This window comes from Beta vulgaris, chromosome 6, assembly GCF_026745355.1.
Source record: "Beta vulgaris subsp. vulgaris cultivar EL10 chromosome 6, EL10.2, whole genome shotgun sequence".
In the NCBI taxonomy this organism is placed as follows: Eukaryota; Viridiplantae; Streptophyta; class Magnoliopsida; order Caryophyllales; family Amaranthaceae; genus Beta; species Beta vulgaris.
In genome coordinates this window covers 30,350,817-30,368,207 of record NC_079207.1, presented here as the reverse complement: position 1 = coordinate 30,368,207, position 17,391 = coordinate 30,350,817, and the positions used below count along the sequence as shown (strand labels likewise).

Genomic DNA, 17,391 nt, shown 5'->3' with positions numbered 1-17,391 from the left:
AGATATTTTACAAGAATTTTAGTAAACACTAGTGGAAAAATGAAGAAGGGTTGCGCTGAAAAAGGCCTGTAGAGCTGCGCTTTTTGACAACAGCCCTTTCAATAGCAGCCCTTCACATTTTAAGTAGGGCTGCGCTAGAAAATCACAGCCCTTCCTACCAAAAAAAAAAAAAATTTTTTTAAATATTTTTTACTCATAATCTCACATTTTCTGAAATTATACACAAGAGAAGAGAAACGAAACGAAAATAAACCCAAAACAAAAAAAAGAACGAAACGAAAATGAAAAAAAGGAACAAACTAATAACTGAAGAGAAGAAATTATAGATCTGAAAATACAAGAACATTAATCAAAACGAAGATGAAAATACAAGAACATTAATCAAAACAAAGAGAAGTATACAAGAACATTAAATCAAAACAAAGAGAAGTATACAAGAACATTAATCAAAACAAAGAGAAGTATACAAGAACATTAATCAAAACAAAGAGAAGTATACAAGACCATTAATCAAAACAAAGAGAAGTATACAAGAACATTAATCAAAACAACGATTAAGAAATTATAGATCTGAATATACAAGAATGAACTCCAAACACTAACCTAATAATGTTTAAATACATAAAACAAAACCCTAATACATAATTAAGGAAAAAAAATTCGGAAATACTTAAAATGCCTATTTGGAGCCTTAAATGAATTCGGATGGCTTAAAAAGCCTAAACATCACGACGTAGCGATGAGTTTGACTCGTTGGCTCGTTCTGCTTCCGAAATGGTATCATCATAGGCAATCGGACTCCGTCAGCATGATTCGTGCAAATCATTTCAGGCTTTTTGTCGCGTTTGTTGCATTTTCTGGGAGTTTTGAGAGAGAAGAGAGGATGAGAGAGAAGGAGGAAAGGGAGGAGGGTCGTGAGAGAGGAGAGAGAAGGAGGAAAATGGATGAGGGACGTGAGAGAGGAGAGAGAATGAGGGATAATATATCTGAAGCCCGCTCAATATTTCAAAGCCCGCGATTTTTTTATTTCAAATTTTTTTAAGAAGGGTTGCGCTTTTCTTCAAAAGCGCAGCCCTACTTAGTCAAAAGCGCAACCCTTCATTTAGTAGGGCTGCGCTTTTAGGAAAAGCGCAGCCCTAATAAGTGAAGGGCTGCGCTTTTATTTAAAAGCGCAGCCCTTCTGTTATGTACGGCTGCGCTTTTGTACAAAGTGCAGCCCTTCACTAGTAGGGCTGCGCTAGCCCTTCCTCCGCAGCCCTTCCTTTTTTTCCCCTAGTGAAAATTGGTAATATAAATTTTTCGAGGGTTGAATATTTTCTTAGATTTAAACATTTATTTTAGCAGCTAAAAAGTTGTATACTTCGTTTTGTATAATTTCTTTGAAAAATTAAATCTTAAATTTAACTATTGAACGAACATATAAAATTATTATAGTTCATTTTATATTAGAATAAATGTCATTTATTGTATTTTATAATTTCAATAGCTACTTTTGCCAAACACTTCTAATTAAACAACTAATTTAATTGTTGATCGCTAACAGCTACTAGTAGACAACTAGCAGCTACTAGTAGACAACTAGCAGCTACTGCAACTGTTAACAACTACTAGAACCGCTAGTTTTGTCAAACATGTCCTTAGTAAACACATATTTGACAAATCAGAATTATCTCACAGAGATAGTAAATGAACAATGGTTCAGCGGTAAAATGAGTAGATTTTGGAAAAATTTAGCTAATTATTTAAAATAACATGTAGAGTAAGTTGTAAACAGGTAGAGAGCGAAAACACGGGCGACTCAATAGCGAAACCCTAGCGAACAATATCAGCGCCTCCGATCCGCCGCGTTATTCCCCCTCCCCCTGCTGGCTCGTGGACGGCTCGAGCATCTCCGACTCTACAAAGGTCGTCGGCGAGCCCAGCCACCTTTTCCCCCACAGTAGGCAGACGATCTGTGTCGTCACAGTGGGTTTTTTGGAGTCGTGAAGAAGACAGCCTCGAAGTCGACCGCTACGCCAACGGACAACCTTGGCTTCTCTTTTCTGGGCGCCGGTGACTCACCACCACCACCTAATGTTGGTACTCATGCTCTTCTGCCTCAGATTTGACAACTACTGTGAGGTTTTCACTTAAGCTTTACTAATTTCGTTGCTTCATTTTTCCTAGCCGTAGTTTTCACCACCTAGTGTAGGTTGATTTCAGATGAGTTGGTGCCTCTTTATCTACTAGTGGTTCTCTTGTTTAAGTTTTTAACATTATCTTGTTATTTAGAATCATGAACAGTATGGATGAGTTAAAGGGGAAACTGTGCCTTTATCACTTTCATGAGCTTGATTGTTCTTCAACTAGTTGGGTCCAGAGGCTTGATTTTCTTATCAATCCTTTTGGTATCTTCGAGTATGCTCGAAGTTTGAAAGCTGAGGGTAATACCTTTTACAGAAACAATGACTTTAACTCAGCCATTGCGCAATATAGTCAAGCCATCAAGTTCTTGTTTTTTGCGGGCGTTACTAATGAGGAGGACAAGTCTGTGTTTTTAAGCCTAGCTTTATCTATCAATCTGAATTTGGCTGCATGTTTTATCAAGGAAAAAGATTTTCAGAAAGTAGGTGAGTTATACTCTCTTGTTTTAATATATGATGCTACCAATGCCAAAGCTTATTCTAGGCGAGATGTTGCAGCTCTAGAACTTAGCCAACCCGACATAGCATTAATAGATTTTATCCAAGCTCTTAAACTCCACCCAAATAATGGAGAATTTCAACAAAAATTAAATGAAGTATCTTCAGTGTTAGGACTGTCTTCAAATTTTGTTGATATTTCTGCTCAAGTTGTCGGTAAAGATGAAGTACTGGGTCAATCTTCACTCCTTGAAAAGGAGGAAAAAAGGAGAAAGGTAGGAGAAAGGAAATCTTACGGGGGTACCACCACTATCACAGTGGAGAAGAATCAAACCTTCTCATAGAAGGTGAAAATGAATGTCGTTGGAACAGATCACGACATTAACATTTCAAATTCATTCCTGGAGTCTACTTCTGGGGAAAAAACGAAATCTACAGTGTCCAATTTCCGATTTTCAAATCGGAAAGCACAGGATACCTATTTGCATATCACCCCCTTAATGTATAGGGTGATGTCAGCGGGGAGAACTTTGCATTACCATTGCTCTTCCCAAAACCAAATGATCAACATTCGAACTTTGAATCCATCACAAGGAATGGATTGCAGTACGACTATAGATTCCCATACACCCATGGAGATGAGACACTCCCCCGCGGAAGAGGATGCGCAGTGTAAACAAACTCCACTTTTCCGCCCCGACGTTGTGGCTACAAGTATGGATTCCCAAAAGTCGTCTTACGTCTCTTTGTTAGTACCTCCAAGTACCTCTTTTTATTCGCCGGCAAAGTCTACTTCACGGGTCAACAATCAGTCTACCAGCAAGATGAAAATCTCCTCTCGTTTCCACTCCAGTATCAACAGACAACATAATACGGTAAAGCGTCAAAGTCCCTCCCTTTCCAACACTTTGTTTTGTAGGGTGCACATTGGATCCAAGAGAAGTCCATCCTGCTTCACTGAGGACGTCTGCTATCCTTGTAGGAAGAAATGTTATGCCCCCTCCCCCCTGTTTTAGTAACTAATCTTGTTCATGATGATTTCCTTATGTTTGGTTAGTTTGCTCCTTAGGTTGTATTTTGTTTCTTATCAATGCAAGTTTTTCTGATGTGAAAAAAAGAAAGAAAAAAGAGTAGATTTTGTGTGATGAAGATCGCGGTTAGAATCCTTGCTCATAGTCTTCTTTTTCTTTTCTTTCTCGCTCTTTGTTTGGGGGGATCAGAGCTTATGTTTTATTTATGTTCCATCTTTTGCCTTTTCTTCATCTTCCCTTTATTTTATTAGCTCTCATTTTTATTTAAAAATGTCTCCTCCCACCAAGTACTAATACAACAATTAGACAAGAATCCTTGATGCACAAGTAAGTCTACTCTTGTTGAGTAGTAGGTGATAGCCTAGTAGTATTGGCATCATCTCCGATTCCAGAGGTCAAGGGACGAGTCTCACCCCTTGTAAGGAGGGATCCCCAATTTCCCCCCTTCCTTGCAAGGGACTTCATCTTACCTTAAAAAAAAGTAAGTCTACTCTTGTTAGGGAATAGACTGAAATACAATCTAATCTAGTCTATTACTTTCTACTTCTTTTTGGACCCATGCTAATTGCACCGAAATAATTTTGAACCTTAATTATATTTCATTACATATTAGTAAAAATTATAATTATTGAATATTAATGAAGTATTCATTGAGACGAATCAAACAATATCCCGCATGATCATATTTTTTCCTATATATTGAGAAGAATATAGATAATTATGTCTAATTATAAATAGTATGAAGATTCAAAATGAGGAAACTATAAAAATATAGGAGTATAATTATATTATTAAATGCATAGGTATTGTTATTATGCATAGTGAATTGTGACGCCCCATATTTTAATGGGGCCCCAATTTTTTTTTAAAAAATTAATTCTAATTTCCAACGTAATCCAAATTTCCAACAAAATTCTAATTCCCCACAAAATCCAAATTTCCATCAAAATTTCGAACAAAACCCAAATCGTCAAAATACTAATATTGCTTTTGATCCAAATATGCTCAATAACCCTCAAATCCAAGCCTTATTCCAAGCATTTGTACTCCAAAGTCAACAACCTTCTAATTTCGAAACCTCGCCCCATACTCCGGTGAATCTCTCATCTCCAATCTCTCAATATATGGATCAAAATCCTACAGCTCCAGGGGGAGACGGGAGCAATAACCGAATACCGATTGGAGATTATTACCAAACTCAACAACTCGGAGACGATGATGATGAAGATGAAGCGGACCAAGGTGGAAAAGGTAAAGATAAGATACTAAAAGAAAGGTGGGGACATGATGAGGATATAGCATTGGTCTCCGGATACCTTAATTGTGGTGGTGATCCATTAGTGGGAACAGATCAGTCAAAGGCAAAGCTTTGGAAAGAAATCAAGCGCATTTACGATGTTGAAGTGGTAAAAAAACCATCACTCATCCACCCAAGGACCATGAAGTCAATTAAAGCGCATTGGAGAACCATCAACCGACTCGTGACTTTGTGGGTATCGCAACTTGGTGAAGCCGAGCGAATGAAATCAAGTGGAATGGCTATTACGGATGTAGAGGCTAAAGCTCATGAACTATACCAACAAAAACAAAATAATAAAGCTTTCAAATTGTACCATTGTTGGATGGGAATGAGACACCTTTCAATATGGCAACCCGGATACGATTCAACTGTTGTGAGTCAATCAAGTTCAAAAAGGTCAAGTGATGAAGTTGTATCAGTTCGCCCAGATGGTGTGAAGAAGGCTAAGGCACAAAGAAAAATGAAAGGAGTAGCTACAAGTTTAGATGATTTCAACAACACTTTAAGTGAAATGCAAGGTGAACGAATTACAATAAGGAAAAATATAGAAGAAATGATGGATTACCAAAAGCACCGAGATGAAAAGAAAATGAGGTTCAAGATGTATCAATTGTTGATGACCAAACCATCTCTTGACGCGGTTGAGTTCGAATACTATGAGAAGCTAAGAGAAGAGTTTATGAAGTAGTTTAGTTATATAAGGTTGTTTTATTTAGTATCCTTAATTCTTTCGTAATTCTAGTATTTACTATCCTAGTTTGTATTGTTTTATATTTTTTATCTATTGAGAATCTTATCTTCTGAAAAGTGGATTACAATCTTATCTTTTGAAAATCTTTTTTTTTGGGATTGTGTAGTCTTTTCTTATCTTTAGAGATTGCACTCTTATCATCAAATGTCTATAAAAGATGAATTGGTTGAATGATAACATCACACCATAACACCATCCTTCTTTCTACAAAAAATATCATTCTTCTTCCTTCAAACCACTTCATTCTTCTTCTCTTCTTGCAACAAAAGGAAACATGAACTTGGATTACAATTCTTCAAGTTCAAGTGATGACCAGTTTGATGATATGGCCAATAACATGATTTTATACAACGCGTATCTTGAAGAACAAGAAGACTACGTAATTCAACAAGCTGTTCAAACAATTATTGCTCCAATCATAGAAGCCACTCAAAGAAGATCTCCCAAAAAAAATAATATTATTCCAAGAGACCGTGCTGATGCAAATCAAATGAACGATTACTTTGTTGATCGTCCTCTATATACTGAAGACATGTTCCGACGCATATTTTGTATGCATCGTCCTCTTTTCTTTCGAATTATGAACGCAGTCGCTGCGCAAGACAAATTTTTTCAACAACGACCAGACGCAACTGGGAAGCTAGGTACCCTCATCAAAAATGCACAGCAGCATTGAGGTGTCTAGCATATGGATCAGCATCTGACATAGTCGACGAGTACATCAAAATTGCTGAATCAACAGCAAAGGAGTGCCTTGTACACTTTGTGCAAGGAATTCGAAAAGCTTTTACGACCGAGTACTTAAGGAGGCCTACAGTAACCGACTTGCAACGCCTCTTACGTGACGGGGAAAGGCGGGGTTTTCCTAGAATGATGGGCAGCATAGATTGCATGCATTGGCAATGAAAAAATTGCCCACGAGCATGGAAAGGGTTGTATCAAGGTAGGTCCAAATCTGCAACGGTAATTCTAGAAGCCGTGGCCTCCAGAGACTTGTGGATATGGCATGCATTTTTCGGAACACCGGGAACTTGCAATGATATCAATGTATTGGCACGCTCTCCGGTGTTTGATGATCTTTATCAAGGAAGAGCTCCTGAGGTCACATTTAATGTGAATGGTAATACCTATAATAGGGGATATTACCTATAAGATGGGATCTACCCTAAATGGGCAGTGTTCATGCCAGCAATTCGACTCCCACTATCTCCCGTCGATGAGTTGTTCACCAAACGTCAAGAATCAGTTCGGAAAGACGTCGAACGTGCGTTTGGGGTTTTACAAGCACGCTTTGCAATAATACAAAGGCCATCACTCATTTGGATGAACACTTAATGTGGGAAATAATGCTGGCGTGTATCATTCTTCACAATATGATTGTCGAGGATGAACGGGATACATATCTAAATTATCAAGACGCATCAGACTTCGAGCAAGAAAATGCTCTGATTGCTAGTACTTCATCTAGCCATAGGCTTGAAACATATTCTGTTCAACCTGGTCGCTACAATGATATAGGGATGCAACAATATTTGTAAAGAAGAGCTGAAGCATGGGATAGAGATGTTCACAACTCCTTACAAAAGGACTTGGCTCAACACATTTGGCACAATTGTCGCCAATCAACCAATGATGAGTGAATTATTGTTTGTAATATTAAGTTCAACCATTGTTGTAAGAAATCTCAATTAAGTAGCTTAATTAAAAGATGAGCATAAATTAACGATTTATCGTTTTAATAGCGTGATTAGCAATTTACATAGCGTAATTAGCAACTACCGAATTTAATTAGTGTGTCAATTATTTATTGATTAATTATGAAATTAATGAAGATAATTATGATTTTTTTATTTAATTACAAAGAAATCATGTTAAATATGGAGTATATAATCAATAGATAAAATATTGGTGGGGTATGATAGGAGAGAGAAAAGGTGGTGGGGTATAGGAAATAAGAGAGAGAAGATAAATGGGGAGGTAGATGAGTGAAGGTATGTGTTTCAAATTTGAGTAAGGTAAAATGGGGAGGTAGTGGAAAATGAAGTGGACAAATAAGGTGAGGAGAGAGAAGAAATGGGGTGCCCCATGAATGGAGATGCTCTTACAGTACTTCTTTGTTCTCTCTATCTTTACTGAATCACGCTCAGTTCCTAAAAAAAAAAGAAATCACACTCACTCAAGTATTATACTTCTCTCTCTCCTTACTTTTTTCCCATAAACCTCTGAACTCTGTCTCTCTCTCCTTATTTTTTTCCCATAAACCTCTGAACTCTCTCTCTCTCCCTCTAAGCTATACTATGAACTAGTTTTATGAAGCTACTAAAAAACACATCACTAATCTCGGTGAAAATAAAAATATTATTGTTTTAATAGAGAGAATGAGTGCAAGAGAGGTTGCATAGAATCCGACGAACACCAATTTCAACCGAACATCAATTTTCGACGACGATAACGAAAACGTGTGAATTCGGGTTAGATGTAGTATGGACTTGAATATGATTTCTCATCTCTTGGTCTTCCCTGGTGTAAGCTCTTCAATCTCACTGTCAATTTAATTTATTTAAAAAAGGAATAAAGTTGGATCTGGAATTTTTAGTGAATTTTTATGTGGGTTTCCTCTATGTGAATGTGGTTTTTTTTTTCTCAATTTGGATAATCTCATTCAAGATTATTAGTGATTTCTATCTGTGTTTTGTGTGTTTGGAGAATGTGAGTCTTCTTAATTTTGTTGAGTTTGAGATTTTTTAACATGTTTTCGGTGATATCTTATTTAGGGATTTAATTGTGCCTTTGAATTTTTTTTGGAACAATTTAGAAACTCGTATGATAGATGTTTTAAGGGTTTATTTTTTGTCCTGAACAAAGGGCCGGGTTGTTTGTGTCATTGGGAGATATTTGATGCCACATTTTTTAGCATACCATTTCTTGAATAACTTGAGCATGCTTCGTATTCAAAACTTTGAACAATAGTTTGAATCCAATGCCCAAATGTTTTCTTGTAGTTCTTAGTCTATGATTAAAAATGAAATTTTCTTTCTAATGAATTAAGGGAAATTCGTAAAGGTAACCCTAAGTTTTGGTTTGTTTTTCTCTTTGTTAGCCAAAAAAGATTCAAATTGTCAATAATAAGCCTGTGTTTATGGTTATAATGTGACATTAGTAACTACATATTTTTCTTTAGAAAAAATTGGCTAAAAGTATTTTTTTTCAAACTAATGAGGTTATGTGAGTCTAAACAATTTATTTTGTGTGTGACAAAATATAGAGATTATGCTATATTTACATACATTTTTTTTTGACATCGAGAAAATTTGCATCAATTAAAAACTAGAGTACAGCTTAATGCTAAAATAACCAAACTTAAATAACTAACACCAACAAGAACTACATTAGCTCGTACATATTTCATACAGAAAAAACTAACTATTTCGTATCCACTCCGAAAAAAGTTTGTCTTGAGCGATTGTGGTAGGTTAGGTTATATTTCTTGAAAAAAAGACTTGATATGAGATCAAACATGTTGAGATACAAAACCCTGCCAATCTTCATAAAGAGATTGTCTTACAACAACTAGTAGGCCCAAATATCCACTAGACGCTAAATCCCAAGATCGTAGAAGAAAAACATCCTCCTGAAATTCTACTGATTCACTTAACAATGAAATCACGTCCTTTGGTGACTTCGACCCTACTGCGATGGTATCTAGAGTTTAGTCACACTAGCCTGAAACTCGAAAGACGTGAAGCTCTTAACGTGCACCAAATCAAGCTGGAAAGCCTCCCACAAGATGCGTTTTTTTTAGCTGTGATGACACATGAAGCCATCACGAGAACTTAGGGTGAGTTAGAATGATGAACTTCGCCCCATTCACGGATCCAAATATCCTACCTCACAATCTCAAACCTATAAGAACGACGCAATACAGATCTTAATTGATAACTTCCTCTAGCATAATTAAAAACTTTTGAACTTTTCTCATATTATACCAACAAATAGGTTTCCCGCAACAAATAGGCAGCAATATACCTACCTAGCCTAATAAAAACTTTAGAACTTTTCTCTCGCGGGTTCTAGCGCAAGTTGGGTGCCATGGGCATACCTCGAAGGAGTAAGAGTTCTAAAGGTGGCAATAAGGGGAAAAAGAAGGTGAATTGTCCATCTGCATCGGATGCTCGCAAGACCAAATCGATGGATAGACTGATTGGTGCTGGTAGATTGGAAGTGCAATGTTATAATTCTAGCGATGAAGAAGGTTCTCTCTCCTAAATCTTCATTCTTTGAACTTCAAAAGCAATCTGCCGATAAACAATTCTTTTCACAATGGTTAATTGTGATATATAGTGGGTCTAAATCTGATAAACGAGTGAATTGGGAAGAAGATATTGAAAACATAAATGGGTTTGGGAATGTAATTAATGAAAATGAACATCCAGAATCAATTAGAATTGCTAATAAACCAATTGGAATCCATAATAAAGAAAATTTGGAAACTAAATTGATTACGGAAATTGATTGGGATGATATTCAAGAAAAGGTAAATTTTTGGGAATCTTCAATTGTTTGTAATGTTTCGGGGTAAACCCTCCATTGAATGTTGCTGAAGGTTTCCTGAAACGTATTTAGGGAAAAAAGGGATTGATAGAATTGCTTCGATTGGAAATGGGTTATTCATTGTGCGCTTCACGAGTTCAGAAGTTAGGGATGAAATCTTGAAAGGTGGTTTCCATTTCTTTGATGGCAAACCTCTTATTGTTCAAGCATGGAGCCCTGAAATGGATTGGACAAATAAGAGTGTAGAGAAGATTCCGATATGGGTCGAATTTCATAGTTTAGACTTGACATGCCAGGGAGAGAAGAGCTTGACAAAAATTGCAAGTTCAGTTGGCAAGTTCCAGAAAATGGATCAAGCAACATTAAACAAAGATAGATTTATGTTTGCTAGGATATTAATTGAAGTTAAAATGGATCAGAAGTTTCCTGATGTGATTCATTTTCAGAATGAGAATGGGGTTATTGTGGAGCAGATGGTGTATTATGCTTGGAAACCAGTTAAGTGCTTGAAGTGTAATGGGTATGGGTATACTAAAGAAGTTTGTGTAAAGAAGAATCAACAAAAGAAAGTGTGGGTTGTGAAGAAGAAAAATGATGAACATGTTACTATTGTTAAGGTGGCTGAGCAGGAAAATGTGGATGTGTAGGAGGGAGCACCTAGTCTAAATAGGTTAGAATTTAGGGAAGGGTGGCAGTGTAGGAGAAGGCTCATGCTTCGAAGAATAGGCAAGCTCATGAGGTGGTTGTGACTCCCACTAAGAATCAGTTAGATGCGCTGGTTACAACTATCACTAAAGAGTTGTTTTATGGTGTTGATCAACACAAGGAAGAGGAGGGGCTGGGGTTAAGGTCCCCTGACCATAATAGATAGGATCTTAAGCTGGAACGTTAGAGGACTGAACAGAGTTCACAAGCACATTGAGGTGAGAAACCTTATTGTATCTCATAAAATTAAACTGTTCTGCCTTATGGGAACTAAAGTAAAGATTCCTAAGATGGGGAATAATCTTTACAGTACCTTATGTCTTGGCTGGTATTTTACCATAAATAGTTGTGTGATAGATAGAGGAAGAATTATTGTTGGTTGGCTAGCTGAGTCTTTTACTCTTGAAATTCTATTAGTGACTACCGAGGTGTTTCACTATAAGGTGGATCATGTGGGTCCTATGGGTCGAATGATAGAAGTGAAAGGGAGAATCTCTGGAGAGATTTGAAAAGTGTAAGCACAGATGAAGCTTGGATGATTATGGGGGATTTCAACACGGTTTTGAATCTAGATGAGAGGATGAGTTCTTCAATTAGAATGCATGAAGTCTAGCCGTTTACAAATTGTGTTTCCTATTGTCGGCTAGTAGATATAAAAATTCAGGTAGGCTGTTTACATGGACAAATAAACAGGAGGGTGAGCATCGAGTTTTTTCCAAAATAGATAAGAGTTATGGTAAATATGAGATGGCTTGAAAAATTTGAAAATGCTGAGGTGACTTATCTCTCTGAAGGGAGTTTGATCATAGCCCGGGTATAATGTGTATACTAGAGAGGTGTAGGGGAGGAAGCCATTCAAGTTTTTGAATATGTGGGCTCAGTCCCCCTTTTTTTATGGATGTTATGAAGGAGAGTTGGGAAAGGAATGTTTAAGGGTGTTTAAGGTAGAAGTTGATGCATAAGTTAAAAAGATTAAAAATGGAATTGAAAGCTCTAAATAAAGATGAGTTTTCAGATGTGCAAGTTAATGCTACTAAATTCTATCAAGAGTTGATAAGAGTGCATAATTTAGTTCATGAGCAGCCAAGGAACATGGAGTTTACAGCTGCAGAGAGGAAAACTTCTATAGTTTATAGAAGAGCCCAAGACATAAATTTGAGTTTCTCGAAACAGAAATCCAAGGCACATTGGATTGATTAGGGAGACGAAAATACTAGGTTATTCCACAAGAAACTCAAACAAAATCCAGTCAATATAAGATGGAAATGGGGTTTAGGTGAATGATGGTGTAAAAGTTCAAGAGGCTTTTCTCAATATCGATCAATGTATGCTCAATCAGCAACTGGAGGATAGATGTGAGGTCAAAAGATAGATTATTGAGCAAGGGCCATAGGTTTTTCTTCAGCAACAAAGTTTAATGGACTGTAGGTTCACAATAACTGATGTTAAGAGAGTCATGTTCTCAATTCCAACTGACAAAGCTCCAGGAATGTTGGGAGTTGATATGGGATAATGTGGTTGCTGCTCTGTTAATTTTTTTCAACACTAGCAAGTTATTGAAATCAGTTAATGTCACTTCCATTACACTGATTCCTAAGGTTAAAAGTCCCACAAGTGTGAGTGATTTAAGGCCTATCCTCTGCTGCTATGTTGTGTATAAATGTATCACTACACTTTTATGTGAAAAACTCAGACCGAGCCTTTCTGGTGTGGATCCTGAGAGTTAGGGAGCCGTTGTAGCGGAGAGGAGTATTTTACACAATGTGCTGCTTTGTCAATATATAGTTAACATGTATAGGGGAAGCCAAAAACAAAAATGTTACTTAATGAAGGTGGACATTCAAAAAGCATATAATATAATTTGTTAGAAATTCTTGGAGGATATGATGAAGGCTTTGAACTTCACTGCCAATTTCGTTGAAATAGTAATGGTTTGTGTCACTAGCCCTACTTTAACTTTGATATGAATGGAGTTCCAACTGGCTTTATCAACTCCAAGAGGGGACTTGGCCAGGCGGATCCTATGTCCCCTCTACTCTTTGTACTTTGCATAGAGTACCTCAGTCATATCATGGTGTATGTGGGCAAACAATCTCAATTCTCCTTCCATCTAAGGTTTAAAACTATAGTACAGATCTATTCACATGATAGAGGGATTGAATTTGTGTACAACCACTACTGGTTTGAAAGCAAGCCCAACCAAGTCCAACATCTATGGTTGTGGCATGACTAATCAAGAGCTTCAAAGGATAGTAGATAGCTCTAACTTTAAGGTGGGCACTCTTCCTGTTAGGTACCTTGGGGTACCCATAAGTGCTAAAAAACTAAGTGCAGCTGATTGTGAGAAATTGATTAAAAAGATGACATGTAGAATTCGAAATTGGAGCACAAGAAACATTTTTTTTATAGGACGAAAGTAAATAGTTAATTTTGTCTTGCTAAGTATTAGTGTTTACTAGACATAAATATTCCTGCTGCCAAAGAAGGTGATTTAACAAGCTAAGGCAATTTGTCGTTCTTTCCTTTGGACTGGTACTTGTAACAACTCCAAACGAGGTTATGTGAGTTGAGACATGGTATGCTATCCTAGAAGTCAAGGTCGGCTGAGCTTCAGATCTCTCCTACAATTGAACAAGGCTCTGATAGGAAAATAAGCTTGGTGTACTGCCATGAATGATGATAACGTGTGGGTCAAGTGGATTCATGCATGCAATGTACATCAAGAATCAACAATGGGCTCAATGTATTCCTCACCAAAGTCAGCAAGTTGGGCAACTAAGTACATTTGCAAAGGAAGACAAGATATTATGAATTGTTGTTGAGGTAATTAGCTAACTACAACTCAATATCATACCTCTGATATGTATGAACAAATACACAATAATAGGGAAAAATTACATTGGTGTAATGATGTGTGAGATCACCATAATATCCCAAACACAACTTCATTTCTTGGTTGGTTATGCTGAATGTATAGATTTCAGACCAGGGACAAGCTAGTTAAATTTGGGGTTTGTGAAGAAGATAAATGTCCGATGTGTGAAAATGGAAAAGAAGAACAACATCTCCTTTTTGAATGTATATACAGTAGGAAGTGCTTAAAGGCAGTTAAGAGTGGCTGGGAATTAAACTATGTTGTTGTTTTTGTGGTGTGTGCTAGTTTGTAGCTTCACATTGTACAACGTTTTGCTGTTTCAGTTTGGTAATACAAATCTAGTAACTTACCAGAAAAAAAACTTCCTCTCATCTTGACCAACACTCGAATTCCTAAAGTGGCATAAGCCCCATGCTCAACTCTATTATCATTAGCTCTATGCACCAGGTTGCCTAGATCTTCCTTTATCATAGCAAACCAAGAACCTTGTACTACCCACAGATCACCATTAACGAACACCCCATGTAATATCCCAAATTTTTATAACTATTTTATAAAATTAATTTTGTTATAATAAGATTTTATATATATAAAATTCTGAAAAATAAAGTAAAATCATAATAAATCAGATTTTTTATGAAACTGGTTTTATGTATTAAATCATATTTTTTTTAAAAGAAATTTCTAAATCAAAAATTTTGAAATTAAATCAGATTTTTATCTTTTTGAAGAAAAAAAAAAAAAAATCGGAATTGATTTTCAGATTTTTCGTCCAAACGAAAAATAGAGAGAAAGAAAATTCTGAAATTATAATTTGAGTTGGTTTTGGAAAAGGATTAGATTTTTGTAAATACTTATCTTTTAGTGAAACCCTAGATTTACATATATATATATACCCCCAAAACACCAAAAAAATTCTCACGTAATACACTTTCTTCATCTTTTTGGTAAGTTTTAAATTTCAGATCTAAAATCACCATTGTTATGTTTGAAGGTTTCAACAGAAAAAAAAAACTTTTAAAATCCGATGACTTGGCCGGAGTCCGGCGTCGGTTTTCTTCTTCTCTTCTTCTTCTTTTTCTTCTTTTCTTCTTCCTTCTTCTTTCTTCTTTCTATTTCTTCCTTCCTCTTTCTTATTTCATTTGGCTTTGCGTGCGATGCTTCACAGTAGCTCCAAGATTTGATGTTTTTTTTTTTTTTAAAAAAAAAAGGAATTACATGTGCATTAAAGTCCACGAGAGATTAGACTTACTGTAACATGAAAGTTGAAAAAAATTTTCAAGAAAAAAATTTCCTTTCAATCTGTGACGATGCTGTCACGTTTTTTTTCAAGTAAAAGCTTTTTAATTTTTTTTTCTTTTCAACCTTGGTTATTTAACTTTGTCAACTATTAAGTATTAACCTTGTAAGCTTTGATTAATTTTTCTTTCGGAATATATATTAGTGACTAACATTAGGTAATATTATTTGTTGTAGACGGAAACTTCGTAGAAGGCGATTTTAGTTGATATTGCTATACTTGGGACGCGTTTGAGGTAATTCACAATGTCCATCAACAACTAGAATCCCGTTAGGAATTGTATGTGCTATGTGTAATGCATGTGGTTATGTGATTCTATGTTTATGTTAGATGTATATTATGTGACAGGAATCGTATAGTACTTTCTATGACTAAAATTTATTATTATTATATTATTACTATAGTACTATTATCCCTGCGTATAATATATATGTATCTACTGGTATTGTTGTTATGAATTTGGATTTATAATGTACCTAATTATACCATCGTATTAAAATTATGCTAATATTGACAATGTACTTAATGGGTATAACTAGTGTGTTAATGATGTAGCGAACGGTATTATAAGTTGACATATATTGTAACTCTATGAGGCTCTAATGATGGATATATTGGTTACTACGAATTATGGACGTTGATTAGTATTAAGTGGCTAAGTTGTGAAAAAATTATTTGAACTAAGATGTTCCTGCTAATGTTAATGTGATGTTTGATGTGTCACAACTTTTAAAAATCTATTAATCACGTAAAGTGGAAATTGAGGGAATTATCCTGTGGATTTGGATCCTCCATAGGTGATGAACAGTACTTGATTTTATTATGTTACAACTCTTTATTGTCTTCCTCCTAATACTATTGGTGCGCATTCGGATACCCATTAGATTAGTGAGGGTGTGCACACTAGGGACGTTCTGCAAAACGATATTGGCCATTATCTTAATTATCTGGGTGACGACCCATGTTGAAGTAGGTGGTTACTGGGATTAGTCCCGGCCTACTGACGTTCGATTCCCTTCTAATAAATAAAATTGTTGTGTATGACTCATATAAACTTGAATAATTGAAATGGTTAATCATATTATATTACTTGTCTGTATTATGTTATACTTGTCTGCATTGTATTATATTTGTATGTATGTTATAAAAATTATTTTTAAAATATAACTATTATTACTATTATTTTACGGGATGGAGTTGTAATTACTTAGCTTTCGCTAATTTTTGTGTTTTTGTTTTTCTTTGCTTTTTCCTATTTATATTGTGCAGGTTGGTGAAAGGGACTACGTTGCGGAATGAGTGAATTTATAGTTTTAAGTTCACCTAGTTTGATAAACACTACAGTACTGCCATTTGAGATTGTTTAGTTTTGTTTTCGTATAAAGTAGACAACTTAGTTTGGTTTATTTTGATACTTTGGTTTGTGAGTAAAATTTTTATTTCTAATAATTAGCCTTGCATTTATTTTGAACAATAGATGCGGCGGTAACACCCTAAAGGTTTGGTCAGATATTTTAATGAAAAGTGAACATTTTATAAAGTTTTAGAATCAAAGTTTTGGGGTGTTACAAATTGGTATTCAGAGCTTAGGTTATAATTAATAAATATAAATTAGGAGTTAATAAAATTTGATAAATAATTACGAGTCTAAGATTAAATTAATAATAAACATTAAAATAAATTGTGAGAGTGGGATCGAAAAGGTTTATGTCCTTAATGTGAAAGCACTTATTTCAGGTGCTTATTAATTGTTTCTTTTCGTTCTTGTATGTTTAGATGTTGTAACTACAAGAAAATGTTGTGCTCGGATGACCGACCATAGGATTTAGAGATTTATATTAAGGTCCGTATACGAAGTTATTTAGTAGTATTGAAAATTCTCTAAGTTCCTATTTATGTGTTTTAATTATGAATCTTATTACTTGACTATTTGAGTTGATTAGAGTTTAAGTTCTTGTTATAATTATTGCTTACTTGTCAAATTGATGTTATGTGGAAGCATGCAAAGGTTTTCTTGAAATGTTATGATGAAATATAGTTTGGTTGAGTCATGAAATTTTCTTATGATGAAAGTTTGTATTGAGTAAATAAAACGATGTGCAAGACCATGTATGGGTGAATAGATGTAGTAATACCAATGCTGATGTGCAGGAATTGTATGCAAACCTATCAAGTATACACTAGATCTCGTAGGAGGACTTTTGAACAAATGGCTGAAACCCCTGAACAACTACTTGAGAGATTGAGATCTCTTGAA

At 35.6% G+C, this 17,391-nt stretch overlaps 1 protein-coding gene across 1 annotated transcript; it reads left to right on the top strand.

Annotated features, from left to right (window-relative positions):
* The first annotated feature begins 4,776 nt into the window (after positions 1 to 4,776).
* LOC125498751 (uncharacterized) lies at positions 4,777 to 5,640 on the top strand. The gene has a single exon (XM_048647019.1). It carries the CDS (start codon positions 4,777 to 4,779, stop codon positions 5,638 to 5,640), a length of 864 nt encoding a protein of 287 aa, XP_048502976.1.
* The last annotated feature ends 11,751 nt before the right edge of the window (positions 5,641 to 17,391 follow it).

Excerpts from the sequence above, each read along its gene's own strand:
- LOC125498751 (XM_048647019.1), top strand. The coding sequence starts at position 4,777 with ATGGATCAAAATCCTACAGCTCCAGGGGGAGACGGGAGCAATAACCGA.